Raw genomic sequence first — 25,727 nt, forward strand, 5'->3', positions numbered from 1 at the left:
TTTTGGAAGGACAAATGGTGTGGAACTACACCTTTGTGTGATTCTTTCCCCTCTTTATTTGCCTTAGCTACTCCCAAAGAGGCTTGGGTGAAAGATGTTTGGATTGTTTCACAAAGTAGGGAAATGGGAGGAGTTGGAGCCCTCGCTTCTCTAGGCCTTTCAATGATTGGGAGATGGATGAGGTGGAGAGGCTACTATTATGTTTGTGTGGGAAGAGAGTGAATTTGGATGAGGAGGATAGGGTGCAGTGATTGGAATTGAAGGACAGAAACTTCCCGGTAAAGTCTCTTTACAAAGCCTTAGAACCGGACTCATCAGTTTTTTTCCCAATAAAGATAATTCAGAACTCTTGTGTGCAATAAAAAATAAGCTTCTTTGCTTGGGAAGCTTTGTGGGAAAGTTCTAAGTTTGGACCAAATTCAGAAGAGGGGCTAGGCTTTAGCAAATAGATGTTATTTTTGCCAAGTGCATGAAGAATCCATTGACCATCTTCTTCTCCATTGCGAAAAGACAAGGGATGTGTGGAAGTTGTTCTTTACTTTGTTTGGAGTGTCTTGGGTGTTTCCTTCCTTGGTTATGGAAACCCACTTGGATTAGAATGGGTCTTTTATGGGTAAAAAGCGTAGGACAATTTGGAAAGCAAGCCCTTTATGCTTGTTTTGGTCATTTTGGAAGGTAAGGAATAGAATTGCCTTTGAAGATGGTGTGTTGTCCATCCAAAGGCTGAAAACTTCTTTTGTTTACTTACTTTGGTCTAAACAATGGTCCTTCGACATTAATGGATTTCATTGATTGGGTAGGTTCCTATTGAGGGAGAGGTTGTTTTTTGTATATCTTGTTGGACAGTTTTTTGTTTTAGCTCTAAAGGGGTGAGCGTCTCTTTCCTATACAACTTGGGCCGTTAATTTAGCGCCTCTTCGTAATACAATACTTTTACTTATCAAAAAAAAAAAATGGTTTTTCCATGTTATATCTTGTATTTATTACGCATTTGGAAATCTTGTGCATAGGATCAATAATATATTGATTGTAATTGGATAATTGGAATAAAAAAAATTAAATTTGGGGTTAATTGCTTGGACTACCTATTCTCCCCCCTCCCTTATAGGTAGTTTCATGTATCAAGACAAAATTTCTTTCATCTTAGATCATAGATTCAAGTAGAACAAATCATGTGTTGTGCATCAAGTTTATTTTCTAGTTATGTTATTTGTTTAGGTAGAAAGTTAAGATCGTTGTTGATTCTTTTTCTACTATTATTGGAAAGGGTTCTATTACTATTTTTAAACCCTGACCTTAAATTCAGTGTTGCATGTTCCTCACCTAGCTTATAATCTTTTTTCAATTAGAAAATTGACGGAGGATCTTAATTATGCGGCTAAATTTTTTCCTACTCATTAGGAATTTTAAGGCTTGTTTACTCATTGGCAATGCTAGAGAGGTGAACTCTATTACTTCAAGAAGGACCTAGATATTTTTGGATGTTTGTCTCAAGCTACTGATATTGGTGCTTTTCCATGTTGCAAAGATGAAATTAAATTAAATTGCGGCATCATGGATTAGGACATCCAAGTTCTCCAAATTTGAACGTTTTGTAGAATAAAAAGGTTACTTATTTTCAATGTGAATTGTGTAAATTGTCTAAACATTATTATACTTATTTTTCTATCCAAACTTACAAACAATTTGAACATTTTTCACTCGTACATAGTGATATTTAGCGTCCTTCACATGCGACCAACATATCAACGGCAAAGTGGTTTCTGACTTTTATAAATGATCATACCTATGTATGTTAGGTCTACCTTATCCAAGAAAAATCCGAAACAACCATAGTGTTCCAAACCCTTCACAAAATGATTCAAAACTAATATCAAGCTACACTTTAAGTTATTCCAATGGATAATGGAGGGTAACTTTTTTTTCCTACCTTGGTTACTTACTTGAGTGAGAATGGGATTGTTCATCAAACATCTTATGTTGATACCCCCAAACAAAATGGGATAGCTAAGAGGAAAAATAAACATTTACTTAACATTGCTCGGACTTTGTTATTTACCATGGGAGCACCAAAATATTTGTCAAGAGAAGTTTTCCTAATAGCCTCTTATCTCAACAACAGAATACCTACCCAAATCCTTATACTCTCTTAAACTCACTTTTCCAACATCCCACCTAGTCAACATTCTTCTACCAAATGCTTATAGTGGTACAACATTTGTTCATTTCCAAAAGCATCATCAAGATAAGTTTGATCCTAGTCCACTTAAGTGCGTCTTCCTTGGCTATTTTCCCACTCAAAAAGGATATAAACATTTTCATCCTCTAAGAAAGATTTTGTTACTATGGATGTCATTTTCTTTGAGTCACAATCCTATTTCACCCAAAGCCTCTCCTTAAGGGAATAGCAATAGTGTACAAAATCATTTTTGGGATGGTGAGGTGTTACCAAGACTTGTTGCTAATCCTTTTCCTACATTATAGCCACCTTCCACCTTGCTTATGGCCAAAAGTAACCTAGAAAAAACTTCATCTGTTGATCAGCTACTTATGGTGGGGAAGGAAACTGAAAAACCCAATGAGTTGCAAGTGTATTCTCAAAGAGATAGGTCTAAGAAAAATGGTAAATCTTTTGATCTGAACATGGTGCTTTTAGAAAACATATGTAATCTTGGGAGCTAATGACTCTTTGCTTTGCTAGAGAGCTATTGAATGCAAATGGATGTTTGCTTTGAAGTATAAGGTAAATAGATCAATTGAAAGATATAAGGCAAGACTTGTAGCAAATGGGCTTTCCAAAAAACCTATGGAATTGACCATCAAAAAACATTTGCCCTGGTTGCTAAGATGTATTCAATCAAGATACTGTTATCTCTTGCTGCAAATCTAGAATAACCACTACTTTAATTAGATGTAAAAAATGCATTTCTTCATGGTGAAATGAAGAAAGTACATGAATCCCCTACCAAGTTTTAAGCAGATATACAGAAATGGAAAGGTTTGTGAGCTTAAAAAATCCTTTTATGGTTTCAAGCGGTTGCTTAGAGCCAAGTCCGAAAAATTTACATAATTTCTTTTCAGATATGGGTACAATCAAAATCAAGATGACCATACCATAGCTTTTAGACACTCTAAGGATGGAAGGAGAACTATTCTTATAGTGTAAGCACATAACATATCTTGAATGAAAACAATACACATGAGATGGAAAATTTGAAGCAATTTTGAGCTAAAGAGTTTAAGACCAAGGATCTTGGTTTTTGGTAATCAAGGTTGCAAGATCACAAAAAGAGGTTGGCATGATGGGGTGTAAACCTAGTGATACTCTGATTGAGGGAAACCATAGGCTAAGAGCTCATGTTGAGAGCAAACAAGTTGAGAAAGGTCGATATCATGGATTAGTTAGGAAGCTAATCTGATTAACTTATATGAGACCTGACACTATTTTTGCAATCAATGTAGTTAGCCAATTTATGTGCTCACCAAATGAAGCTCATATCAAGGTAGTCTTTGAAATTTTGAAAAACTTAAAAGGCACACATGGGAAAGGCCTTCTGTTCTCCAAGAAAGATCGAGTTTTTTTTTTTTAGTTTTTTATTTTTGGATAATTGAGGAACCTTCCATGGCTAAGCCCTTAGGACTCTCTATGGGGACCCAAACCTTGGGGTGCTGACCACACCTGCAATAACCAGCACTGGGTAATCCAAGAAAGATCGCGTATTAGTAAAGGCTTGTACAAATGCAGGTTGGGATGGATCCATTGATAATAGGAGGTCTACTTCAAGGAATTACATATTCAAAATGGAGGAAATCCAATGACTTGGAAAAGAAAAAGGCAAGTAGTCGTAGCTAGGTCAAGTGTTAAAGCTAAGTTTTGAGCAATTGCACAAGGAATTTGTGAATTACCATGGCGAAAAATTCTTCTAGCAGATTTGAGGATGAAAAAAGTGAATCTTATGAAGCTAAATTGTGACAAGGAGACAAGTATTAGTATTGTTCATAACCTAATCTAATATAATGGAATCAAACATGTTGAAATTAATAGACACTTCATCAAGGAAAAATTAAAGAGTGGTTCGATTTGTAATCCATTCATGACAACATAGGAACACTTAGCAAAAGTTCTCACAAAAGGATTGTCATAACAAGTGTTTCAATCTTTAATAAGCAAAGTTTGGTATGATAAAAATCTTTGAACCAACTTAAAAGGGAGTGTGAAAAGTCAACATCTAGATTCTAATTTACTTACTTCATTCTATGATTTTTTTTGTTTTTTTTTTTCATCAGAAACAAACATATTCATTAAAATGGATTAAATGAACAAGTGAATGATGAGAAATCCTTCCTAAATTTACAAAATCTGATAACAAATAGAGATGGAGAAACCTTCTCAAGTACAAATCAAAAGCGTGCCACGAGAGACAATACAAAGAAAAGCATCTCAACATTCCTTTGGGTTTCATACAACTCCAACAAAAAGTCTCAAAGCATTCCTCCGCAATTTTTTATTTTAATCCTTTCAATCTACATGACAAATTCCAATCAAGGTGAACAACATTAAGAGGAATGCCCTTGAAAGTTACGGTAGTAGAGGCCCAAAAAGACAAATAGTTAGAGGCTCAAAAAGACAAATAGAATTAACTTAGGTCTCATATCATCTCTAAGGTCCTTCACTTGTCCTCAAATAGCCTTGCGTTTCTTTCCTACCAAACTAACCAAATTGATGTAACACAAGTGATTTACCATAGAACTTTGCCTCTAATAACACTCCCTAAACCTCTAAAGAAAACAATCATCGTCTCATTGATACTTCTAAGAGGGACCCAATCCAATTTAGCTAATCCAAATAGCTTGTGTCATAGCTCCAAAGTCATCAGACAATGTAAAAAAGGTGATCAATGATTTTCCACCTCTCATACACAAAGCATAATGATTAGGAGTGATGGATTTGAAAGGTCTTCTTACCTGAAGCAAGTCATTATTGTTAACCCTCTTATTAGCAATTAACCAAGCAAATGTCTAGACCTTTAATGAGGCTTTTGAGTTCCATATGAATTTTGCTGGAGAGAGAAGATTTGGAGTTAACTGAGTGGATAAGGCCAAGAAGAACAATATTATTATAAATAAGCTTGAAGACGATAATGACTAAACTCTCACATCTAGGGAAGACCATGAGAGGTTCACACAAGTAAGAATGAACAATAAGACTCTCAAGATACTCCATCTCCGAGTCAATGAAGTTTTGCCAAAAGTCAAAGTTCCAAGCAAAAGGGGAAGAGGAGCCAAGGATAGATGATACAAGAGACTAATTGACACAACTCTACAAAGATTAGGAAATTAGGAACTAGAGGTCAATGCGCCCCCCCACACACACACACCGAAAACCAATGTTTTAAAAACCGGACCGGACCAGCCGGTCCAACCGGTTCAACCGTCGACCGGTCACATTTCCGGTCCGGTCCACTCTATTAAACCGTTTAACTATTGGACCGGTTACAAATCGCCTGAACCAGCAGTCGAACCGGTGAATCGGTAGAACCGAACGGTTCTAAACGAACCGAACAGTCCATATTGGCCCATCATTTTCCAAGCCCATTGTATAAAAAATTAAAAGCTATAGGCCAAAAACCATACTGGGCCATGTCTTTAGCATGACAAAGCCCACACCCAAACCATTTAAGTAGGCTCAGTCTTGAGCCCACAAGGTGGGCATGCTGTAGCTTTCAATGAGGATACCTTTTATAGGCATCCTTTGCACCCTTATTTCTCTCACAATCCGATGTGGGATTGCAAACTAATATGATAATATCAATGAAAAAAATTTAACAAATGCAACAAGAGGAATTGATGCTGGGACCTTAGGTTTTGTAAGTAAACTAGGACACCACTCGGCTACACGTGATTTGTTATTTAATATGCCAAACAAAACAATATATATTGGATTTTAATTTTTTTTATAATATTAAATAAAAATAATATAATATTTTTAAAAATGATAAAATTAATTAAATTTTTCATTTTTAATATATTCACATTTAAATATTGTACACATTTCATTTAATATGATTTAATTTGATAATATCAAATATATAAAATAATATTATTGATTTTTAATTTATTCATATATATTTTAAAATTTTTATAATTATTTTTAATTTTAATAATATATAAATTACATATTTATGACGTCATCGGTTCGACCGCGGTTCGACCACCGATTCAACAGGTGAACCGTGAACCGGTAACTTTTCCGGTTCAATGACCGGTCCGGTTCTGAAAACATTGCCGAAAACAGATCTTCACCCTTTTAACCCACAAAAAAACAAGTATGACCGAAGAAATCCTGGAAAACCTGAGTAGTGACCTTCCAATGGCAACAATGCAACCACCTAAGTAAACTGTTGAAGTCAAATGTGAGAAATTATACCAAATGATAGGATTTGTATATATAGTAGTAGTCCATTTGACAAATAGCATAGAATCTTCTACAAAAATTTTAGAAAAAAAATTTCAACCATATCTGAGACCAAGGGAACAATCATAATAATAAGCTCACATCAACACACTCCATAATTAGGGCAAACAACTAGATCAGCTAAGGAATATTACCTTAACTTTGTCATAACCCAATAGTTGTGTAACTCTTCCAGACCAATAACAACCATCAGTCCACCAATCTACCTCATCCCCCACCTTCCAGACATCATTGACTAAAACTATCACTTCTGTGATCGTATTGATGTCTGGCTTTTGACTTACATGATAGATGGGTGGAAAGCAAGGGCGTAACATCAATTGCCTTCTTTTCTCCTTCGACTTGCTCTTAGAAATTGGGGGCTTTTGATATAACTTTGTCCAATTTAATTCTGCACAAATGCATTAAAAAGAAATGTGCACATCATGCAATACTAGAAATGACAAAATTTCACATAAATAGGAGTATAGTACTCACCCATCCAAGTAGTCCTAGCACTATAATTTTAGGAAGGAAAAAACTACCACCTTTTATATTAATCGAGTATTTGAAAGGAAAATATTAAGGCGTTATTTGGATATACTTCTTTTCCTATTTTTAAAAAACAAAATATGATAGTCACTCATATATAAAATACACGAACTTTTTAAGACTTGTCTTAAAAAGATAATGATTTTTAAAAACTATTTAAAAAATTGAGACATTAAAAAATTTTAATTGAGATCAAATTATAAAAGTAAATTTTAAGGACATAATGTAAGTTCATACTTTTTATATAAGAGTCATTATATTTTATATAAAATTTATTACTAATTTCTATTTTCAAAATAGAAAATAAGAAGTGCATCCAAACAAGCACTAAATTTTCCACCTTTTTTCTGCTCACTAACTAAAATTTTATTAAGCAAGCACAAGCATACAACTTTTTAACAGTTCAATATAAAATACATCAACTATATGGCAGCAGAATTTTATGCACTAAAATTATCAAAGTACCATATATTATGCTTTGATAAATCTCGAGCAAGTATAACCTAAACAAGATAAATCATTAGGATATGCTAAATTTATTACAATTATAACCTACAAAAGATAATTCATCAATGCAAAGCAACAACTAGAGAAGACAAAACCATATAGCATGCTTACTTTCATCAGGAAAATCGATATACTCCAAGACATGGCCAATGTGACCTTTTCTCAAGCTGATCTCCTTTATCTGATGAAAAACATTTGACATAATGGTGGGAAAATTTCTGGTGTTAGCAAAAGATTATCCCCAAATCAAATCACCAGTAATAAAACTCACAAAGAAACAACCACAACCTCAAACATAAAAATGAGAGGATAAGTTAGATCTTTCATTAAACAAAAACCACTATGACACTAGGCATCCTGCAAGGACATGCCACATAGCATTGGACTTGGTGATTGGTAAAAGCGGGTGCCATCCAAATCTAATCTAGTCCAGTAAAGCAAATGAGAATATAAGACTGTGAATTGGGGCTTGACATGGGAAAAGAAGTCCTAGAGAAGAATCAAATGAAGGAGGTGGCAGCATATTAGAGAAAGAGAACAGTTAAAAAAGGATAAAACCAATATGTACTCTATCAATAAGCCTAATTTCAATGTCGATCAGAATGGACCCATGTAATTAATTCCGGGAATCCGTCCAGTGACCATGTTTCATTCCGATCACCTTTTCCATCTCCCAAAGCTTTCCGGTCAGCCATATCGTGGTCAAAAAACCCTCATCACCGTCAACATTTTTCCGACGATATTTTCCGGAGACTTTTCCGGTGACTTTTTTTCCCAACGATATTTTCCAACACCGACCCCATCATCAGGAGCGCAAAGAGGATATCTGCAATTTTTCTCAAAGCACCGGAGCCAAAAACCGATCCACGTGCCTCCCACGCGCCATTTTTCTCCGGCAGCCTGAATCCCACGCGCTGGAGCGTGAGGGCGCGTGGCCCACTTTCTGGTGCCAAGCTTCTACCAGCAAGCTCGTCCAGCGCCGTCTTGCACTTCTAAGCCTCTGTCAGTCATCTCCGAACCCTGCTTCTCCATTTTTTTGGCATTTTAGCCTCCACGGGTCTTCTTTTAGCCTCCGACGGCAACTCCCTTCCTTGGCCGAGACCTGTGTGTGCCTTGGGAAGGCCTCTTCTTCATCTCCAGTCACTTTTCTCCTTTGTTTGGGTCCCGACATACCAAGTTCTTCTTCCACAACTGTGATCCAACCTCCCTTTAGGGCTTTTTTCGATCCAAACGTGATTCAATCTCAAGTGAAGTGGATATGGCGACTAAAAATCCTATTTTTACATCCGTCATCTCTGGATCTCCTACTATCACATCGGAAAAATTGACTAGTAGTGATTATGATGCCTATCTCCGATATCAAGCAACCACATCAGCTTTTGTTGCTTCTGTTGCCCAGACCGGTAATGTCTCTATCTGCTTCACTCAGTCTCCTTCTCTTGGCCCATGGATTCTAGATTCTGGAGCATTTGATCATATCTTTGGTAATAAACACATTTTCTCCTCCATTACTACTACCTCTGCCTTACCTACTGGTACTTTAGCTAATGGTTCCCAAACTATGGCTAAAGGTATTGGTTTGGCTCATCCTCTCCCTTCCCTACCTCTTCATTCTGTCTTTCATGCCCCTGAGTGCCCTTTTAATCTTATTTCCATCAACAAAATAACTCGCACTCTTGACTATTCTATCAATTTTTATGATAAATTTGTGATCTTGCAGGACCGGAGTACGGGGAAGACGATTGGCATAGGGCGTGAGTCTCAAGGCCTCTATCACCTCACATCACCTTCATCTCCTGCAGCTTGCATTTCCACCGATGCTCCTCTTCTCATTCACAATCGTCTGGGTCATCCTAGTCTCCCCAAGTTCTAGAAGATGGTCCCTCGTTTTTCCACTTTGTCGTCGTTTGCGTGTGAGTCGTGTCACCTTGGGAAACATACTCGTGTCTCGTTCCCAAAGCATTTGAATAATCGGGCAAAGTCTCCTTTTGAACTTGTCCACACTGATGTTTGAGGTCCGTGTCGGACCGTGTCTACTTTAGGATTTCAGTATTTTGTCACTTTCATTGATAACTATTCAAGATGTACTTGGTTATTTTTAATGAAAAATCGAGCTGAGTTATTCTCTATTTTCCAGAAATTTTATGCTGAAATCCAAACACAATTCAATGTTTCTATTCGAGTGTTACGCAGTGACAATGCTCGGGAATATTTTTCTACACCCTTTACTTCTTTTATGTCCCAACATGGAATCCTCCATCAGTCGTCTTATGCTCATACTGCTCAACAAAATGGGGTTGCTGAACGTAAAAATCGACATCTTGTTGAGACAGCTCGTACCCTCCTTCTCCATAGTCATGTTCCTTTTCGTTTTTGGGGGGATGCTGTTCTTATAGCCAGTTACTTGATTAATCGTATGCCCTCATCTATATTACATGACCAAATCTCTCATTCCCTCCTTTTTCCTACTCAACCTCTTTATTTCCTTCCTCCTCATGTCTTTGGCTGTACCTGTTTTGTTCATACTCTCAAACCTGGACAGGACAAGCTCTCCGCCAAGACTACGAAATGCATCTTCTTGGGATACTCTCGACTTCAGAAGGGTTATCGTTGTTATTCCCCTGACACTCATCGTTATTTTCTCTCCGCTAATGTCACCTTCTTTGAGGACTCTCCATTCTTCTCATCCTCTGAATCTCCTCCCATTTCTGAAGTATTGCCACTTCCCTATATATCCCCCCCTTCATATGCGCTCTCTCGTCCTTTTCAGGTTTATCATCGTCGACATCGTGTTGTTGCTCCTCCTCTCTCTTCAGCTAAGGTACCTGATGACTCACCTTCTGTCCCACCGATTTCTCCTACCCCGGCCTTGTCATCTACTGACCATTTGCCTATTGCTCTTCGGAAAGGTAATCGATCTACTCGTAATCCTCATCCTATTTATAATTTTTTGAGCTATCATCGATTATTTTCATCCTATTCTGCCTTTGTCTCTACTTTATCCTCTGTTTCTCTTCCTAAGAGCACTAGTGAGGCACTTTCTCATCCTGGGTGGTGACAGGCAATGGTTGATGAAATGGTTGCTCTGCACTCCAATGGCACATGGGATCTTGTTTCTTTACCTCCTAGTAAATCTATAGTTGGATGTCGTTGGGTCTACACTGTTAAAGTTGGTCCTGATAGTCAGGTTGATCGCCTTAAGGCCCGAGATTTATGGTTGTGACTATGGTGACACCTTCTCTCCTGTTGCCAAGATTGCTTCTGTTCGCTTATTTCTCTCCATGGCAACTATGTGTCATTGGCCTCTTTATCAGTTGGATATTAAGAATGCTTTCCTTCATGGTGAACTTCTCAAGGAAGTGTATATGGAGCAACCACCTGGTTTTGTTGCTCAGGAGGATTCTGGTTTAGTGTGCAAGTTACGCCACTCTCTATATGGCTTGAAACAGTCTCCTCAGGCATGGTTTAGGCATTTTAGTTCAGTTGTTCAAGAGTTTGGAATGCTTCGGAGTGAAGCAGATCATTCAGTTTTCTATCATCATAACTCTTTGAGCCAGTGCATCTATTTGGTAGTTTATGTGGATGACATTGTCATTACAGGCAGTGATCAAGAGGGTATCCAAAGACTAAAGCAACACCTTTTCAACCACTTTCAAACTAAAGACTTGGGCAAACTCAAGTACTTTCTGGGACTTGAAATAGCTCAATCCAATTCAAGTGTGGTTATGTCACAAAGGAAGTATGCCTTATCTCAATGCGCTTGTCTCCCTCCGCTGTAGATTCAAGGGTTTGGTCTTTATCCTCCTTTAGCTTATTCTCAGTAAAATCTTTCTTTTTGGTCTTGTCCCATTCCTGAAATCCAATCCCATTCTTTTTGGCTAATTTTGTTCAGAAATCAAAAGCCCCTCAAAGGTTAAGGTCTTTCCTTGGTTAGTGGTGCATAAGAAGGTAAATACCAATGACTTGCTATAGGTGAGAAGACCCTACAAAACTTTATATAAAGGAAGTGGAGAATCGATCAACCATCTTTTTCAACATTGTCCATTAACTTTGGGGCTTTGGCATAAGCTCTTCAATTTAGCCAATGGTTTGGTGTTGCCCAAGAATATTGGAGACATGATGATGATTATCTCTTTTAAAGGATTGGGAAATTCAATCTAAAGCAAGACTCTTTGGCAAATCGTTTGCCTGACTATTCTTTAGATTGTGTAATAAGAGAGAAATGCTAGGATTTTTTAGGAAAAGTGGAGCACGGAAGGGACATTGTGGAATCTACTTCATTTTTACTCCTCTCTTTGGGCCTCTTGTACTGTCACTTTTAGAGGAGTTCCACTTAATGTTATTCAACTAAGTTGGCTTTCGTTTTATAGTTCAAAAGGGGTGGATAACGTTGAGAGGAGTTGATTTCAGTTTCTGAGTTATTTTGTGCATACCTGTATGTATAGTGGAGGAGTCTACTCTTACTTTCATCAAGTTTTGTATTTTGTGAGAAGGATTTCTCATCCTTCTCTACAACTTTTATCAATATGAATCAGAACTGAAATTAGATAGCATATCTAAAGTTTTCCAAATTCATCCAAGGGATGCCCAACAAAAGTCCACTCTTTTCAAAGCCATATATGTGTGTTTTGAACATGACACAGCTCCATTGTAGAAGTTTCTATAATGCAAAATTCAAAAAGTAGAAGATCAAAGCAATTATATGCTAGGGCAGATAAGTAAGAGTAACTAAAACTAACTTAAGGTTGCCATTTCTATTAATGCACCGTTGTCCATAAATTTTTATATAATGTGATTTTTTGGGCTTTTTGTTCTAAGGTTTTTAAGGGGATTCCTCTTAACATGTTACAACTTGATTGGTTAGCGGCGTGTAACTAGAGTGTCTACTTTTCTCTTTTTGTACTTTCTTATATTTGATTTCTTGTAGTCTTGTTTTTCTTTGTTGGGAGGATTCCTCATCCTTCTATTTGTACCTTCTTTTTATCAATATATTCCTTTGTCGTTTCCTATCAAAAAAAAAATATAATTTCAGTGAGCTTCAAAAGCATTCTATTACTTTAGTAGTCTGTAACATCCAAATCTATGAGGCCTTGTTTTCAAAGAATTCTTGCTAGTTTACTGCTAAGGTGTTCATGCACCCCTCTTTTTGGAAAGCAACTTGGGAGAAGATCCTAACTAATGAAAACCAGCTCAAGTGGAGGGGATGGTCTTTGGCAAATAGGTGTAGCTTAAATAAGGCCAGTAAGGATCGGCAAACATATCTTAATTCATTATGATAAAACACAGATGCTTTGGGATTTGTTGCTCTTTTTTGAGTTGGTATGGTTGCAATTTACGGAAGTGACACATGAAAGTTGGAAAATGGTTCCCCATGCCTGTTTTTCAGTACTTGGAGAGTAGAGTGGCACAAGGTTGAAAGAATAGGAGCTTTCTGATCCAAAATTAAAAGAGACTTTTCTCAAGTCCCCCTTGGATTGGTCTACAATTCCCTTAAGGCTTGTAAATTTCTCTTTGTTGGATTTTGTGAATAGCTTGGATTTGGATCAGGATGTAGCCTCCCTGCCTTCTTTTTTTTTCCACCCTGGGGTACTCTTTATATACTTTGCGTGCACATGGGTTTCACCCCTTTTGTTAGGTGCTCTTTAATCTATTTATTATCAAAAGAAAGCCCCCATAGTGAAGAGTAATTCCAACTGGAGAAAGAGAGAAAAATGCATTTTATGCATAATATTCCTGATGAAGTAAGCACCTTTGGAAGTGGATCTATTTTACAGTTGGCAAAGGTATACCACATATTAGAAGGATTATGAAAAAAATCGAAGTTTTGATCATCAACAAGCATTAATGTTCTTTCATAGGCAACGAATGGGACTTAGTGCAACACTCTAGAAACAATACAAGACGGAAATAACAAATAAAAAAATAAAAAAAGGAAGTAAAAATAGAAAATAAAAGATAAAATCATAGATCGAGCTTCATCTTCATTTGTTCCTAGTTTGTGAACCAGAAGAACTTGGTTACATGTACATACAACTTAGACATAGATTTTAAACTCCTGCATTGATAATATCATAGTATAACATATAGTTTCAGAACAAAGACTCACAGAATATCAAACGTTAGTGAGCATAACATAGATACCTTGCATCGGAACCATGCACCACGAAAACCTTGAAGAAAAGATCTAGCTTCAGCAAATTGCCCAACTTTAAAAGGTAGATGATCATGCTTGTCCATGATGACCTGTGACCTGTCAAACAAAATATATCGCCAGAACACACAGATTTCTATATTTAGAAGCTACTTCATAAAAGAAGAAATTAAAAAGAATAAATGAAGAAATTAAAAAAAAAATGAAGATTTTATAATCGGTTCTTGACAAATATTTCTCCACCCTCCTCCCTTTTTTTTTTTTTTTTTTTTTTATGAATGGTAGGTTTTATTAAGAAAAGAAAGGGAGATGGGAAGGCCATCCCACAAGATCAACAAAACACTACAGACAAAAATTAGCACTAGAACACCAAGAATAACAAACTTAAAACTCCAATCATTTTAAAAGAGATAATTTATTTTAACATGGTTACTGTTTATTCACTGAAGACATTTTTCAAAACAGAATAGTTTTTTGATGTTTCAAAAGCTCCCATAAATTGATAGATAGGACAATCAAGACAAGGAGTCCTTCAAACAGAAAGAGAAAAGAAACTCCTATCCATCATTGTAAATAAAAAATAAAATAAACAAATAAAGAAAAGCAAACAACCCCTCCATAAACAGACAAAAATCCATAGTAGGGGAATAAATCCTCCTTTCACCAGAAAGTCCATTTCCTTGGTAGCATCCTACAACACTCGCGAAATCAAAGCAAACTATAATCCTCCACCTCTAAAGGGTGCATCTCCATAGATCCATAATGGCATAACCCTTTTCCTGACCTACTAAATGACCATCAAGGCATAACCTTCCACTATATCAATTCCCCAACCTTTCAAACATAGCCACAATCTCCACCTTCACAACAATCCATCTCTATTAACTTTGTATAAGCCAGGATCATGTCCCATCAAAACAAGAACCTAGATGGTGCCTACATAAATATTAGTAGAAACAACTCCACTATATAGATTATGAAAGGCACGATATGGCTAAAAGCAATCTCTCAGAGTATGGTTTAGGAGATTTATTTTTTTTAGATAGATAAAGAAAAGATGTATATAAAGAAAAAAGGAGACACCAAAAACAATGCCCTCGGAGTATACAGGAAGTATATAAAAGAAGCCAAAAGGCTCAAACCAGAGGGGGAGAGATAGAAACAAAAAACATCACCTGTCCTTACTTAGAGCCTAACCAATCAATGAAGGTTACAAGCGTAAAACGGTTCAAAACTATAGACACCCTAATCCAAGCCCAAAGGTTACATACAAAAGAATTTTTCAATCTTTGGAGTAAAAGCTCCTCATTACCAAATGCTAACATATTTCTTTCCTTCCATACTGTCCAAAATATACATAAAAGGGTCATTTGTCAAGCCTTTTTACGAGCTTTACCCACAAATGACTCATGTCACCTAAGAAGAGTTTCCTTCACTGAACAAGAAAAAATCAAAGACACACCAAAGAGGAAGAAAAGAAGATTCCAAAAAGCCCGAGTCTTTGCACAAAGAAGAAGAAGGTGATCCACCGTCTCTACTTCAAAGAGGCATAGAAAACACTTATTTGCCAAAAAGTGCCCCCTCCTTTGAAGTTGATCCAAAGTTAAGACTTTCCCCCAAGAAGCCTCCCAAGTAAAGAAAGTCACCTTAGAAGGCACACTCGCTCTCCAAATACTACCACTAGGGAACAAAGAAGAATCTTCGGGCTCCAAGATAGAATAAAGAGACTTGACCAAAAAGGTCCCACACCTCAAAGTTGTCAAAATCACTCTATCTTCCACATCCCTGTGCACCCTAAAAGCTTGGATCTTTTGCAGAAAACGCACCACCAACTCTACCTCCCAATCATTAAAGGCCCTTGAGAAAAGAGGGCCCATCCACCCCCATCACCATCAGGGTTCCAAACATCCACCACCCAAGCTTATACATAGAAATGGTAAATAAGGAAGGGAAGGACTCACAAAGTGGCTCATCTCCACACCACTTGTCCATACAGAATCTCACTCCCAGCCATTACCCACTTGGTAGGCCAACCTACCCCAACCTACCACTCAAATAATTTCACTCCTTCCTAATTGCTTTCCACAATCCCACATCATACCTCTCACTCACTTCGTGGGAGCACCACCCCCATCCTCTTCACCATACTTGTGACTGATGACTTGCTTCCAAAAGGCCCCTCTTTCATTGGCAAACCGTCAATTCCACTTGCTTAAGAGAGTTATATTCATCAAAGAGAGATTTCTCACACCCAAACCACATTTCCTTTTCTCTAAGCAAACTGTGTTCCACCTAAGAAGATGCGGTTTCTGCACAAGAGCTCCACCACCCCAAAGAAAATCCCTCTGAATCTTCTCCAATCTCAACCTCACTTGTCTTGGCATGCAAAAAAGGGACATGAAATAGATAGGCATGCTCGACAAAGTGTTTCGAATTAGAGTGAGTCTCCCTCCTCTTGAGATATATTGTCTCTTCCACATTGCTAGCCTTTTTCAAAATCTCTCTTCAACGCCATCCCACACCGACACTGATTTGAAGGGGGCCCCCAAAGGAAGATCCAAATAGCAGGAAGGGAGACCATCCACTTTACACCCCAACCCCAAGGTCAAGTTCTCTATATTATGCACCCTACCCATCGGAATTAACTCACTTTTCTCGAGATTGATTCTCAAATATGAGCAAGCCTCAAACCACATGAGAAGCCAACTTAGATAAGTCATCTGGTCTTGAGACGCCTCACAAAACACAAAAGTATCATCAACAAATAACAAGTGCGACATCAGAATCCCCTCACCACTCCTACCTCTTACCGTCCAACCGGATGAGTAGCCCCCATTAATAGCCCTCCTCAATGGACAACTAAACACCTCCATGGCTATCACAAAAAAATAAGGTGAGAGGGGATCTCCTTGTCTCAATCCCCTTGAACTTTGGAAAAAACCAAAAGAACCATTTACTAAAATAGAAAACTTCACAATAGAGATGCACCATTTTATTCATTTAATCCATTTCTCCCTAAAGCCCATATTTCTAAGCACTGCAAACAAGAACTTCCAATTCACATGATCATACGCGTTCTCTATATCCAACTTGCCGATACACCACCTTCATTGCTTTTCAACCTTGAGTCCACGGCCTCATTTGCAATCAAAATTGTGTCTAAAATCTGTCTACCCTCCACAAAGGCATTTTGGGACTTTGAAATCACTTTACCCATTACCTTTTTAAGTCTATTAGCCAACTCCTTGGCCAGCAACTTATAAAGGTCGCCCACAAGACTAATCAGCCTAGAATCTTTCAAGTCTTCTACACCTCCCTTCTTAGGAACAAGAACCAAGAAAGTAGCATTCAAAGACTTTACAAATCTGCCCCCCTCATGGAAGTCTCTAAAAAAACCCAAAACCTCTACCTTTACAACTTCCCAACAAAAAAGCCAAAACGCCATAGTGAAGCCATCCGGACCTGGAGCTTTTTCCTTGCCTAGATCTGAGAGAGTTGCAAACACCTCTTCTTCCGAAAAAGGAAGCTCCACCCTCTCAACCTCACTGCTATCTAGCCCCACAAAGGTCAACCCATCAATACAGGGACGCCACCCCCCTTATTTTGAATAGAGGTTATGAAACATCCCAACCACACAAGCTTTTAAATCATTCTCCTTGGTATGCCAACAACCATTCACTTTCACCTTGGACAACCAATTTCTTCTACTATGAGCATTGGCCATCCTGTGGAAGAATCTAGTGTTATTATCTCCCTCCTTCAACCACACTTTCCTTGACTTTTGTCTCCAAGAGATTTCTTCCCCCAAAACCCAAGTCTTATAAGACTCCCTAGCCTCATTTCCGGCTTCACATTCTTCCAGATTCAGGGCTGAAATTTTCTCCTTCTCGTCCCAATACACAACCTGGCTGAAAGCTTCTCTCTTTTTAGCCTCACTGAAACCGAACACTTCTTTATTCCAAATCTTCAAGGCAGCTTTTAAGGCTCTCAATTTGCGTCTAAAAAAAAGTTGAGCCCTAGTAAAATTAAAGCTCCTCCACCAATTCTTAACCTGATCTTTGAACCCCTCCTCCTCCAACCACATGTTCTCAAATCTAAAAGGAGAGGGTCCCCTCCTCATACCTCCTCCATCTAGCAGAATGGGAAAGTGATCAGAAACTAGTCTGGGTAAAACACCCTGCACAGACCCATTAAACAGGTTGTCCTAGCTATCTATCACTAGAAACCGATCAAGCCTGGATTGGGATTGGTTATTCAGCCCACCTCTCCAAGTAAATGGACCCCCCTGCAAAGGAATGTCTCTCAGCTCCAAATCCTCTAACACTTCTGAAAATCTCCTCATTGTTGCAGATAACCCTCCTCCCTACTACGTTCCCCTGGAAATCTTATCCTATTGAAATCCCCACCTACACACCAAGGGTTGCTCCATAAGCCTCTTATTGCTCCAAGCTCTTCCCAAAAGTCCTCTCTTTCCCTTCTGCACACTGGACCATACACACCAGTATACACCCACACAACCCGATCCTCACAGTTCTTGAAATGGCACGAAATTGAGTATTCCCCTTCTTCCAAGTCAACCAACTCAAACACCCTATTATCCCAAAACACCAAAATGCCACCAGTTGCACCCCTTGAATTGAACTCCAATCTAAATGTCTTCCCACCCCAAGGCTACGCACAAGCCTAGTAGTCATTTCTGTAATTTTGGTTTCCTACAAACAAACCACGTCCATCATTTGAGATTTTATCACTGACTTTATTATCTTCCTTTTATCTCTGTCATTTGCCCCTCTCACATTCCAGGATAATATTCTTATCTTCATTTGCACCCCAACATAGAAGCCCATGTAGAATTACCCAATCTGGTATCAACCCTAGCTTTTTTATAGCTCACTGTCCACTCCAACTTCTTGAGTTCCCTAACAGATTTTGAAGACAGTGATTTCGTCTTTCTAGACGCTCCATCATGCCCCTTCAGATCAATTCTCCCCTTCATCCTCCTCAAAAGGTACAAAATTTCCTCTTCAAAACCTTTCGTCAGCATACCAAGGCATCATCGACTGAACTTCGTGAGACAGCTAGAGTTCCACCCTTCGTCCTACCCCCCCCCCCCCCCCCTCCCTCTTCCAATTGAAAATCAATCATCTCCACCAATGGCCTCGCAAAAACCGACCCAACCAGGACAATTGCAAGTTCAATCGCACCATTGATGCCTACCGAAACACAAGGAAGCTCTTTCCGGCCATGGAGGACCAAATTATCTTCAGATGGCACTACTCGCAAAGGATCCCAGTCCATAGCCACTGCCACTGCACCTACCGACCCATTAGAAGCCCCCTCTGGCACCAACAAAGCTTCGTTGAGCCCCAAGAAAAGAGTAGAAGAATAATCTCCCCAAAACCCCAAAGAAAAAAGAGAGGGAGTGAGAAACGGGGTACCTGGAGGCTTCATCCATCAACACCTTGTCGATGAGCATCGGTCAACCTAAGAGCGACCCCCCGGCGTTGAAGTCTTCATCGGCCAGCACCACCTGCTCCATTCCCATTGCCCCCACGATGGTTTCTAGGGGAGCCCCAAGGGAAAAGAGCCGCCCAAAAAGGAAAACAAGGGGATGGGCCTCTTTTAACTTGGGCCCAATACGCCCCTTAAAGCTCTTAGCCAGGCCCATACCCACAAAACTGAAGGGGTTAGAGCCCACAGCCCAGGCCGCTCCACCCGTGGGCTTTTCTTGAACCCACTCACTTGAGCCCAAAACCACTTTACCCTTTTTCTCCGCACTGCCAGTTGTCCTAAACCTAGGCTTAAGAAAATCTAAGTCCAAAACAGTACCCTTAGCCGACCTACATGCTGCACCAACTGCACTCCTATTCCTTCTTCCATACTCAAACTGCTCCTCTAACCCCAAATTCTGAACCACAGGTTGAGTCTCCCACACGCTTTCACCAGCGCGTGAGCCACCCACAACTTTGTCCCTAATCTCCCGTCCTGCACTTTTACAAAACTCAGACCGAGGCACGACCTGAGAAACCCATGGAGGGGTTTCCCACTAAAGATGAAACGTAAAACAAGTGAGACTGGCCACCACCTACGGTGACCCTGGTAGATCCTTCTCGGTGGCTCTCACCAAGATACGTGCCCATTGCAGCTGAGAAAAAAGAGTTGTTTCCTCATCTACAACTACAAAACCCCCACATCTCTCCTTAATCCTTTTGAAAACCTCTCTGCTCCAAAAATGAAGAGGGAGTCCTACAATCCTCACCCAAACTTCCTTAGCATGGCTCCCATTCCAAAAACACCCCACTTCAGGTCCCCATCTTTGCAAATGAAACTCTCTCTCTTAAACCATTTGTTGCCCCTTAAAAGCACCATATCAGCCTCACATTTATTCTCAAACTCTAACGGCAAAAGGGCCCCACCCACCAACTTGGAGATTTTTAACCCCTCCCCTCAAAGCCCATCTTGCATGCACCCACCCCTTCAAGGATGACAGAAGAGGAACTGAGTCTGAACTGTCACCAAAACAACCAACCAAGGAGCGACTGAACTGCTCTTCCATGCAAAAAAGTTCTCGATCCCTTAAATGCACCTATAAAGACTCTCCTAGTTCCCCTGTCTTCACCCTCATGACATCTGCATAGGTTCCTTTCACTTTCTCTTTGAAACTACCCCTAACCTTTTCAAAGTTGGGATCACCAGGAAAAATTTGCTCATTCCTGGAGTGGATACTCCTAGGGTCCTCAACTTCTTAGCCAACAAGAACCACCCCTCAACTAAACCTTTGCCCTTTAGAAAAACAAGACAATACTTTTTAGCTTCCACATCTTGCACAAAGTAGAGTAAAAACCTACCAACTTCATTTGATCAACACTCCAGCCTGAACTTTCTTCCCCCATCTTCCCAAACTTTTAGACACCTTGAACTTGACTCTCCTCTACACCAAGCTTCCACACCTTCCAACAGGTTGCTCAAACTCCTTTCTCCAAACCTTATCCAAGAGGAAAAGCCTTTGCTCCTTTCCAGAATAATCCCTCTAGGTTTACCTCGGACTACTTTAATGGAGATATCAAAGGTCTTGGATTCCACTGCAAACCAACATTTACCACCTCTCCAAACTTGTAGTGTTTTCTAGAGAAACACTTAGAGGTGATTCTTCTAAAAACACTTCCAGAGAAAATCTTCTACTAAAAACACTTCGAATAAAAATACTGTCAAATGCACTCTTAATACTATAATGTAGAACAACCTATGCTTGCTTAGGAATTGGATGTTATGTTATTTACGGATCTTCAACTCATCATTTACACAAAGCTCAAATTTCCCAATGGAAATGAAGCAATCTGATATATTCATGGCAACTGAAGGCACAAATCCATTCTATAAGATGGAAGCTTACTAAACAAATTGGAGTGATTGCCAAAGATTGGAAACAACACAAATGGTTAAAAATGTGATTTTTTTTTTTTTTTCCTGAATCCTAAAATCCTAAAAATGTATCTATGCATAAAATGAAGCCATTCAAATGAGCGAAAACATGAAATGGATTTGGTTTAAAACATGATAGCATTCTTCAACTTCAATTCGTTGTTACTTTTTCTCAGATGTCCTTGTTGTAACTTTTATTCTAATAGACCTCTCTCTCTCTATCTTTTCCTTTTCATTCTGCAGCATGAGTCTTTTATATGAACACTTGACAACAATGTATTGGAAGAAATTCGCAACTTCAAGAAGTGCTTAATAATGATGTTTGCAAAACAAGAGAAGGATCCAATGTTTCTTGAAAGAGTGATGGGTCTCACATAACAACACCATCATTGTTTGGTTGAATGCATCCCCTTGCCCTAAGAAACAGCTAAACAAGCTCCTCTTTATTTTAGAAATGTTAGTTTTATGTTAATCTCCTTTAATATGTCAATTAGTCAATTATTCTGCTTGCCTGTTGATTTGTGATGTCCTTTATAATCATAATATCCAACAAGTGTTGAAATTTTCCTAGTTCATTCATTTGAAAACCCCTTATTTTGGTGAAACAACAAAGATTACATTAAGAATGTAAATTGCATACAACAAAATATGTGGGAGATTCCATATGGGCCAGCAATAGTTATATGCTTTGGGTAAGCCTTCTATGGTTTAGTATGTTTATTAAATTTTGTTTTGCCTTGACAATTCTAAGGCACATTCTCATTTCCTATGCTCATGTAGATCCCCTTCTACAGAAAATAGGATAATTAATATCACTGTTACTAATAATTTAGTGCTTCTTATTGTAAGGTGGCCTTGGGTGAACTAGATATCAAAGTTAAAGAGATGTTTGAAACCATTGTTAACTTGTTTATTGCTTTACTCCTCGATTTAGTCATTTCTTCATCCTAGCAAGTCTCTAGTATATATTTGATTTAGTCTTGCGTGTGTGGGTGTGTGTGTTTATCTTTTATTTTTTCTTATTTTTTTATTTGGCTTTGTACAAGTTTCTGACAGAAGTTCACTCCAGGCAATTGATGAAGCTGAAGAGTGGAGCCAGCATAATGCGAAGAAGCTTATTGATACAAGTGAGAAGAGATAGCGAGGTTCAATCCCCAAAGACTTCCATACTTTCATGTAGAGTTTGGTCTAAACAAGGGATTTGTTCATGTTATTGATGATAAATAAAAAATAAAAAAATAAAAAAAATAAAAAAACACTTCAAAAGAAACCTTGGCCTTGATGTTATAAGAGGTATGATATGTTTACCAGAGGAAGACATGTACTGTCATCAGAGGCATGAATCAGTGGAGGCACAAAAGCAAGCTGTCACAAATTTTGCCCAGGATTGGGAGCCTTTTGACTGGACCAAACAGCTTGATTGAGAACATGAGCCATACATGGTTCTGGGAATCATGGCTTTGCAGTGGGGAAATGATTTTGCATATGTACAAGTGCTTTTATAAATGTTTGAGGTAATTTTTTTATTTTGTTTCTGGTTTTCAGTTGATGAAGGGAAATTTGGATGAAACAAAGTATAAATTTATATTGTAGATTTTCCCAATTACTATTATTCAAAAATAGGGAATTTAGGATTCAAATAGTAAGGTGTTGTTTGTTTTGCATTTCTAAAAACAAAAAATGATGGGTATTTTTATATAAAATACAAGAACTCTTTCAGACTTAGCTTATAAAGATGACTTTTAAATAACATATCAATAATAATTATAATTATTTTTATACATTGAATTTAGTATATAAATTTAATTAATATTATAATACATATATTTATAATACTTTTATTATTTAAATATATTATTAGTTAAAATATTATTAAAAAATAAGAAACCATGTAGTATCAATTTTTTTGGGGAAAACAATTTTCCCAAGATTCATCATCTCTTCAAGAAAAAAATTTTGCTTGAATTTTCTTTATTTTTTAAACTTTTTAGAAATCAGCTTTTCAAGAAACCATTTAGGCTTCTTTTTTTCTTTTTTTTTAATAGGTGGCTTTATTTTTAAATTCTTAGAAATCGTCTTTTGAAGAGATGATTTTTGCCTATAATTTTTTTAAAAAAACGCCTTTTCAAGAGATGATTTTTGCTTTAATCAAGTTATATGACAACTTTTTTTTCTTAGTTAGCAAAAATTATGGTAGATTTGGAAATATTTTTTCTACTACCGTATTTTACAAATTATTTATCGTATAATTTTCAAAACCCCGGAATAAGGGCTTAACATGATAACATTTCGCATCTTAAAATTAATCAAAAGTAAAAGAAAAAGAAAAAGGAAACAATGGGATTTGAACAAAATGGGAAGCAGTTTAAGACATAAGAGAACATGAAATAAAGACTAGAGAGGTAAAGAGAGCGAGTGAGAAAGAGAGAGTGAGAGGATGTGCGTGTTAGAGAGTTCCAAGTTCCAACATGGTGTAGTTGGAATTTCAGTCCCACAAGACTCACAAAATCCATGGTACACAACACTGAAAAACACACAATGCTCTTCATATAAAACGACTTTTATAACTGCCTTCTCCATTTAAAGCTCACGCATTCCCAAACATACGCTCTTTTCTTCACATCTAACCCCTTGGTCTTTGGCCACACCATGCCATCCAAGGTGATTTCCATTTTATTTATCAATTTTTTATTGTTTATTTGATCTCTTTATTTTTTTTGATAGGAGTTTATTTGATCTCTTTATTGTTTCATGATTTCAATTCGCCTTTTCGGTATTTGGTGATTAGCCCAAATCTGCAAGCCATGTTTGTTTTGCTTGGTTGAAGTTGAATTTTTTTTAGCTTTGGGTACAAATTTAGGAAAAATATTGTATATATATTTGTGTGATTTTTCGGGTGTTTTGGTGTAGAAGAAATAGAATAGAGAAAATGAGACTAGGCTAGGGTTTTTGGAGATGTCTTTTTTCAGGAGTTTGCTTGGCTTTTCTTTAGCCTAGCTCCTCCAAGATTCAAGGTTACGTTGGGCGGCATAATTGGTGGCAAGTCTTCAGGGTTGATTTTTTAAGGTAGTATTTTATTTTAATGTTCCTTTCCATTCTTAGGTAATCCATGCTTATGTGATCTTGTTAAGTTTGTTTTATTTCCTTTGTGTTGTTCTTCAATGTTTTCATTAAGCATTTTGCAAGGAGCAACACTATGTTTTTTAAAATTATAGACCATGCCCTTATATTGGATGGAGGGACCATTTGAAGATTCTATGGAAGCATAAGAATCAAACTAGAAGTTGATGAGACAAATGATTAAAGTACTAGCAATATATAAAAATTAGATATAAACTTTAAGGAATTGTTATATAAACAATAATGCATCTGAGTTAAAACCTTATTAAAAGAAAATAATTTTAATAAGTAGATGATGTGTGGGCAAAAATCTTTGGAAGGATCAGATATTTGAAAATTAGGTGTCATGAATTCATTTCTTGAAATGCAAATTACTTTTGCACATTATAAGAAGAGAAATGTAAATCAAATTTACTAACTTTAGAAATTTCTTTAATTTATCCCATAAAAAGTTGGTAGATGAGATACTATAAGAACATTAGAAATATTTATAATACCAAGACAATGTTAAATATCAAAGATATTATAGAAAAAGATGTTTCCCACATTTTTTTTTTTTTTTGGTGATAACTAAATGAGATGTTTTGAAATGAGCACCTTTTTTGACAAGTAAATGAGATGTTTTGAGGCAAGCACCAAAAGGGTATGCAACCCATGTACTCGAGATGTATATAAGAAATAAAGAAATGACCAAAAAAAAAAAAGGATTTGTAACACCTCAAAGACCATCCAAAACATCAATAAGTTATTAGTTTTTATTTCTAATTAGTTTCTATTTAGTGTAAGGAATAAAGGATCCTTAGGATTAGTTTCTATTTTATTTAGTATCTATTTAGTGGCCTGTATAAAATATGGAGAGTGTAATGGGAAAGACATGAAAAAATAAATCAATAAGAACAATTTATTCTCTCAATTTTGCATCTTCTCTTTGGGTCATAAGAATTGGTACCAAAGCACAGTCTTGGCACCGATCATGGTAAAAGGGACTAGAGTGCAAGAATAATGTAGACTTGGAGATACTGTTAAATAATTGAAGGACTCGTCAAGTAAACAAGTAGCCATCTTATCAGAACAGTTGAAGATGATCACAGCCATAAACTTGAAATTCAAAAACATAACTCCCAGAATAGAGGAGTCAAGTAATGGGGACAGTGTTTCAATCAATAGAAGCAGGACAAACTATCACTCACATGGTACAAACTACTTTCAAACCAGGTTTTCCAAACTCAATTTTCCAAATTTTGAAAGTGAGAATCCTAGTGGATGGATTTACAAATGTGATAAATTTTTTAAAATTAATGGAATCGAGGATTAGGAGAAGGTAGGATTCATTTCCTTACATTTAGAAGGAAAGACCTTGGAATGGTCTCAAGGAACGAGGCTAGTAACAAGAAAATCAATTGGACACAGTTTTCTATAGATGTTGTTTCTAGGTTTGGCCCTAGTGTTTATAGCAACCGGCAAATAACCAAATTGAAATAGGTTTCTACGGTCAAGCATACCAAGAGCAGTTTGAAACTT

The 25,727-nt window shown here is 37.5% G+C and overlaps 1 protein-coding gene across 1 annotated transcript in view; it reads right to left on the bottom strand.

Moving 5' to 3' along the window:
* Positions 1-25,727, bottom strand: part of LOC100263001 (uncharacterized) — a 54,336-nt gene that overhangs the window by 26,712 nt on the left and 1,897 nt on the right. The window contains exons 2-4 of the mRNA XM_059739620.1: positions 13,655-13,763; positions 7,625-7,694; positions 6,610-6,866 (exon numbers count right to left, since the gene is read on the bottom strand). Coding sequence (XP_059595603.1) covers positions 6,610-6,866; positions 7,625-7,694; positions 13,655-13,750 — 423 coding nt within the window. The 5' untranslated portion in view covers positions 13,751-13,763. The remainder of the gene's footprint in view (positions 1-6,609; positions 6,867-7,624; positions 7,695-13,654; positions 13,764-25,727) is intronic.

Source organism: Vitis vinifera, chromosome 9 (genome assembly GCF_030704535.1).
Source record: "Vitis vinifera cultivar Pinot Noir 40024 chromosome 9, ASM3070453v1".
NCBI lineage: Eukaryota > Viridiplantae > Streptophyta > Magnoliopsida > Vitales > Vitaceae > Vitis > Vitis vinifera.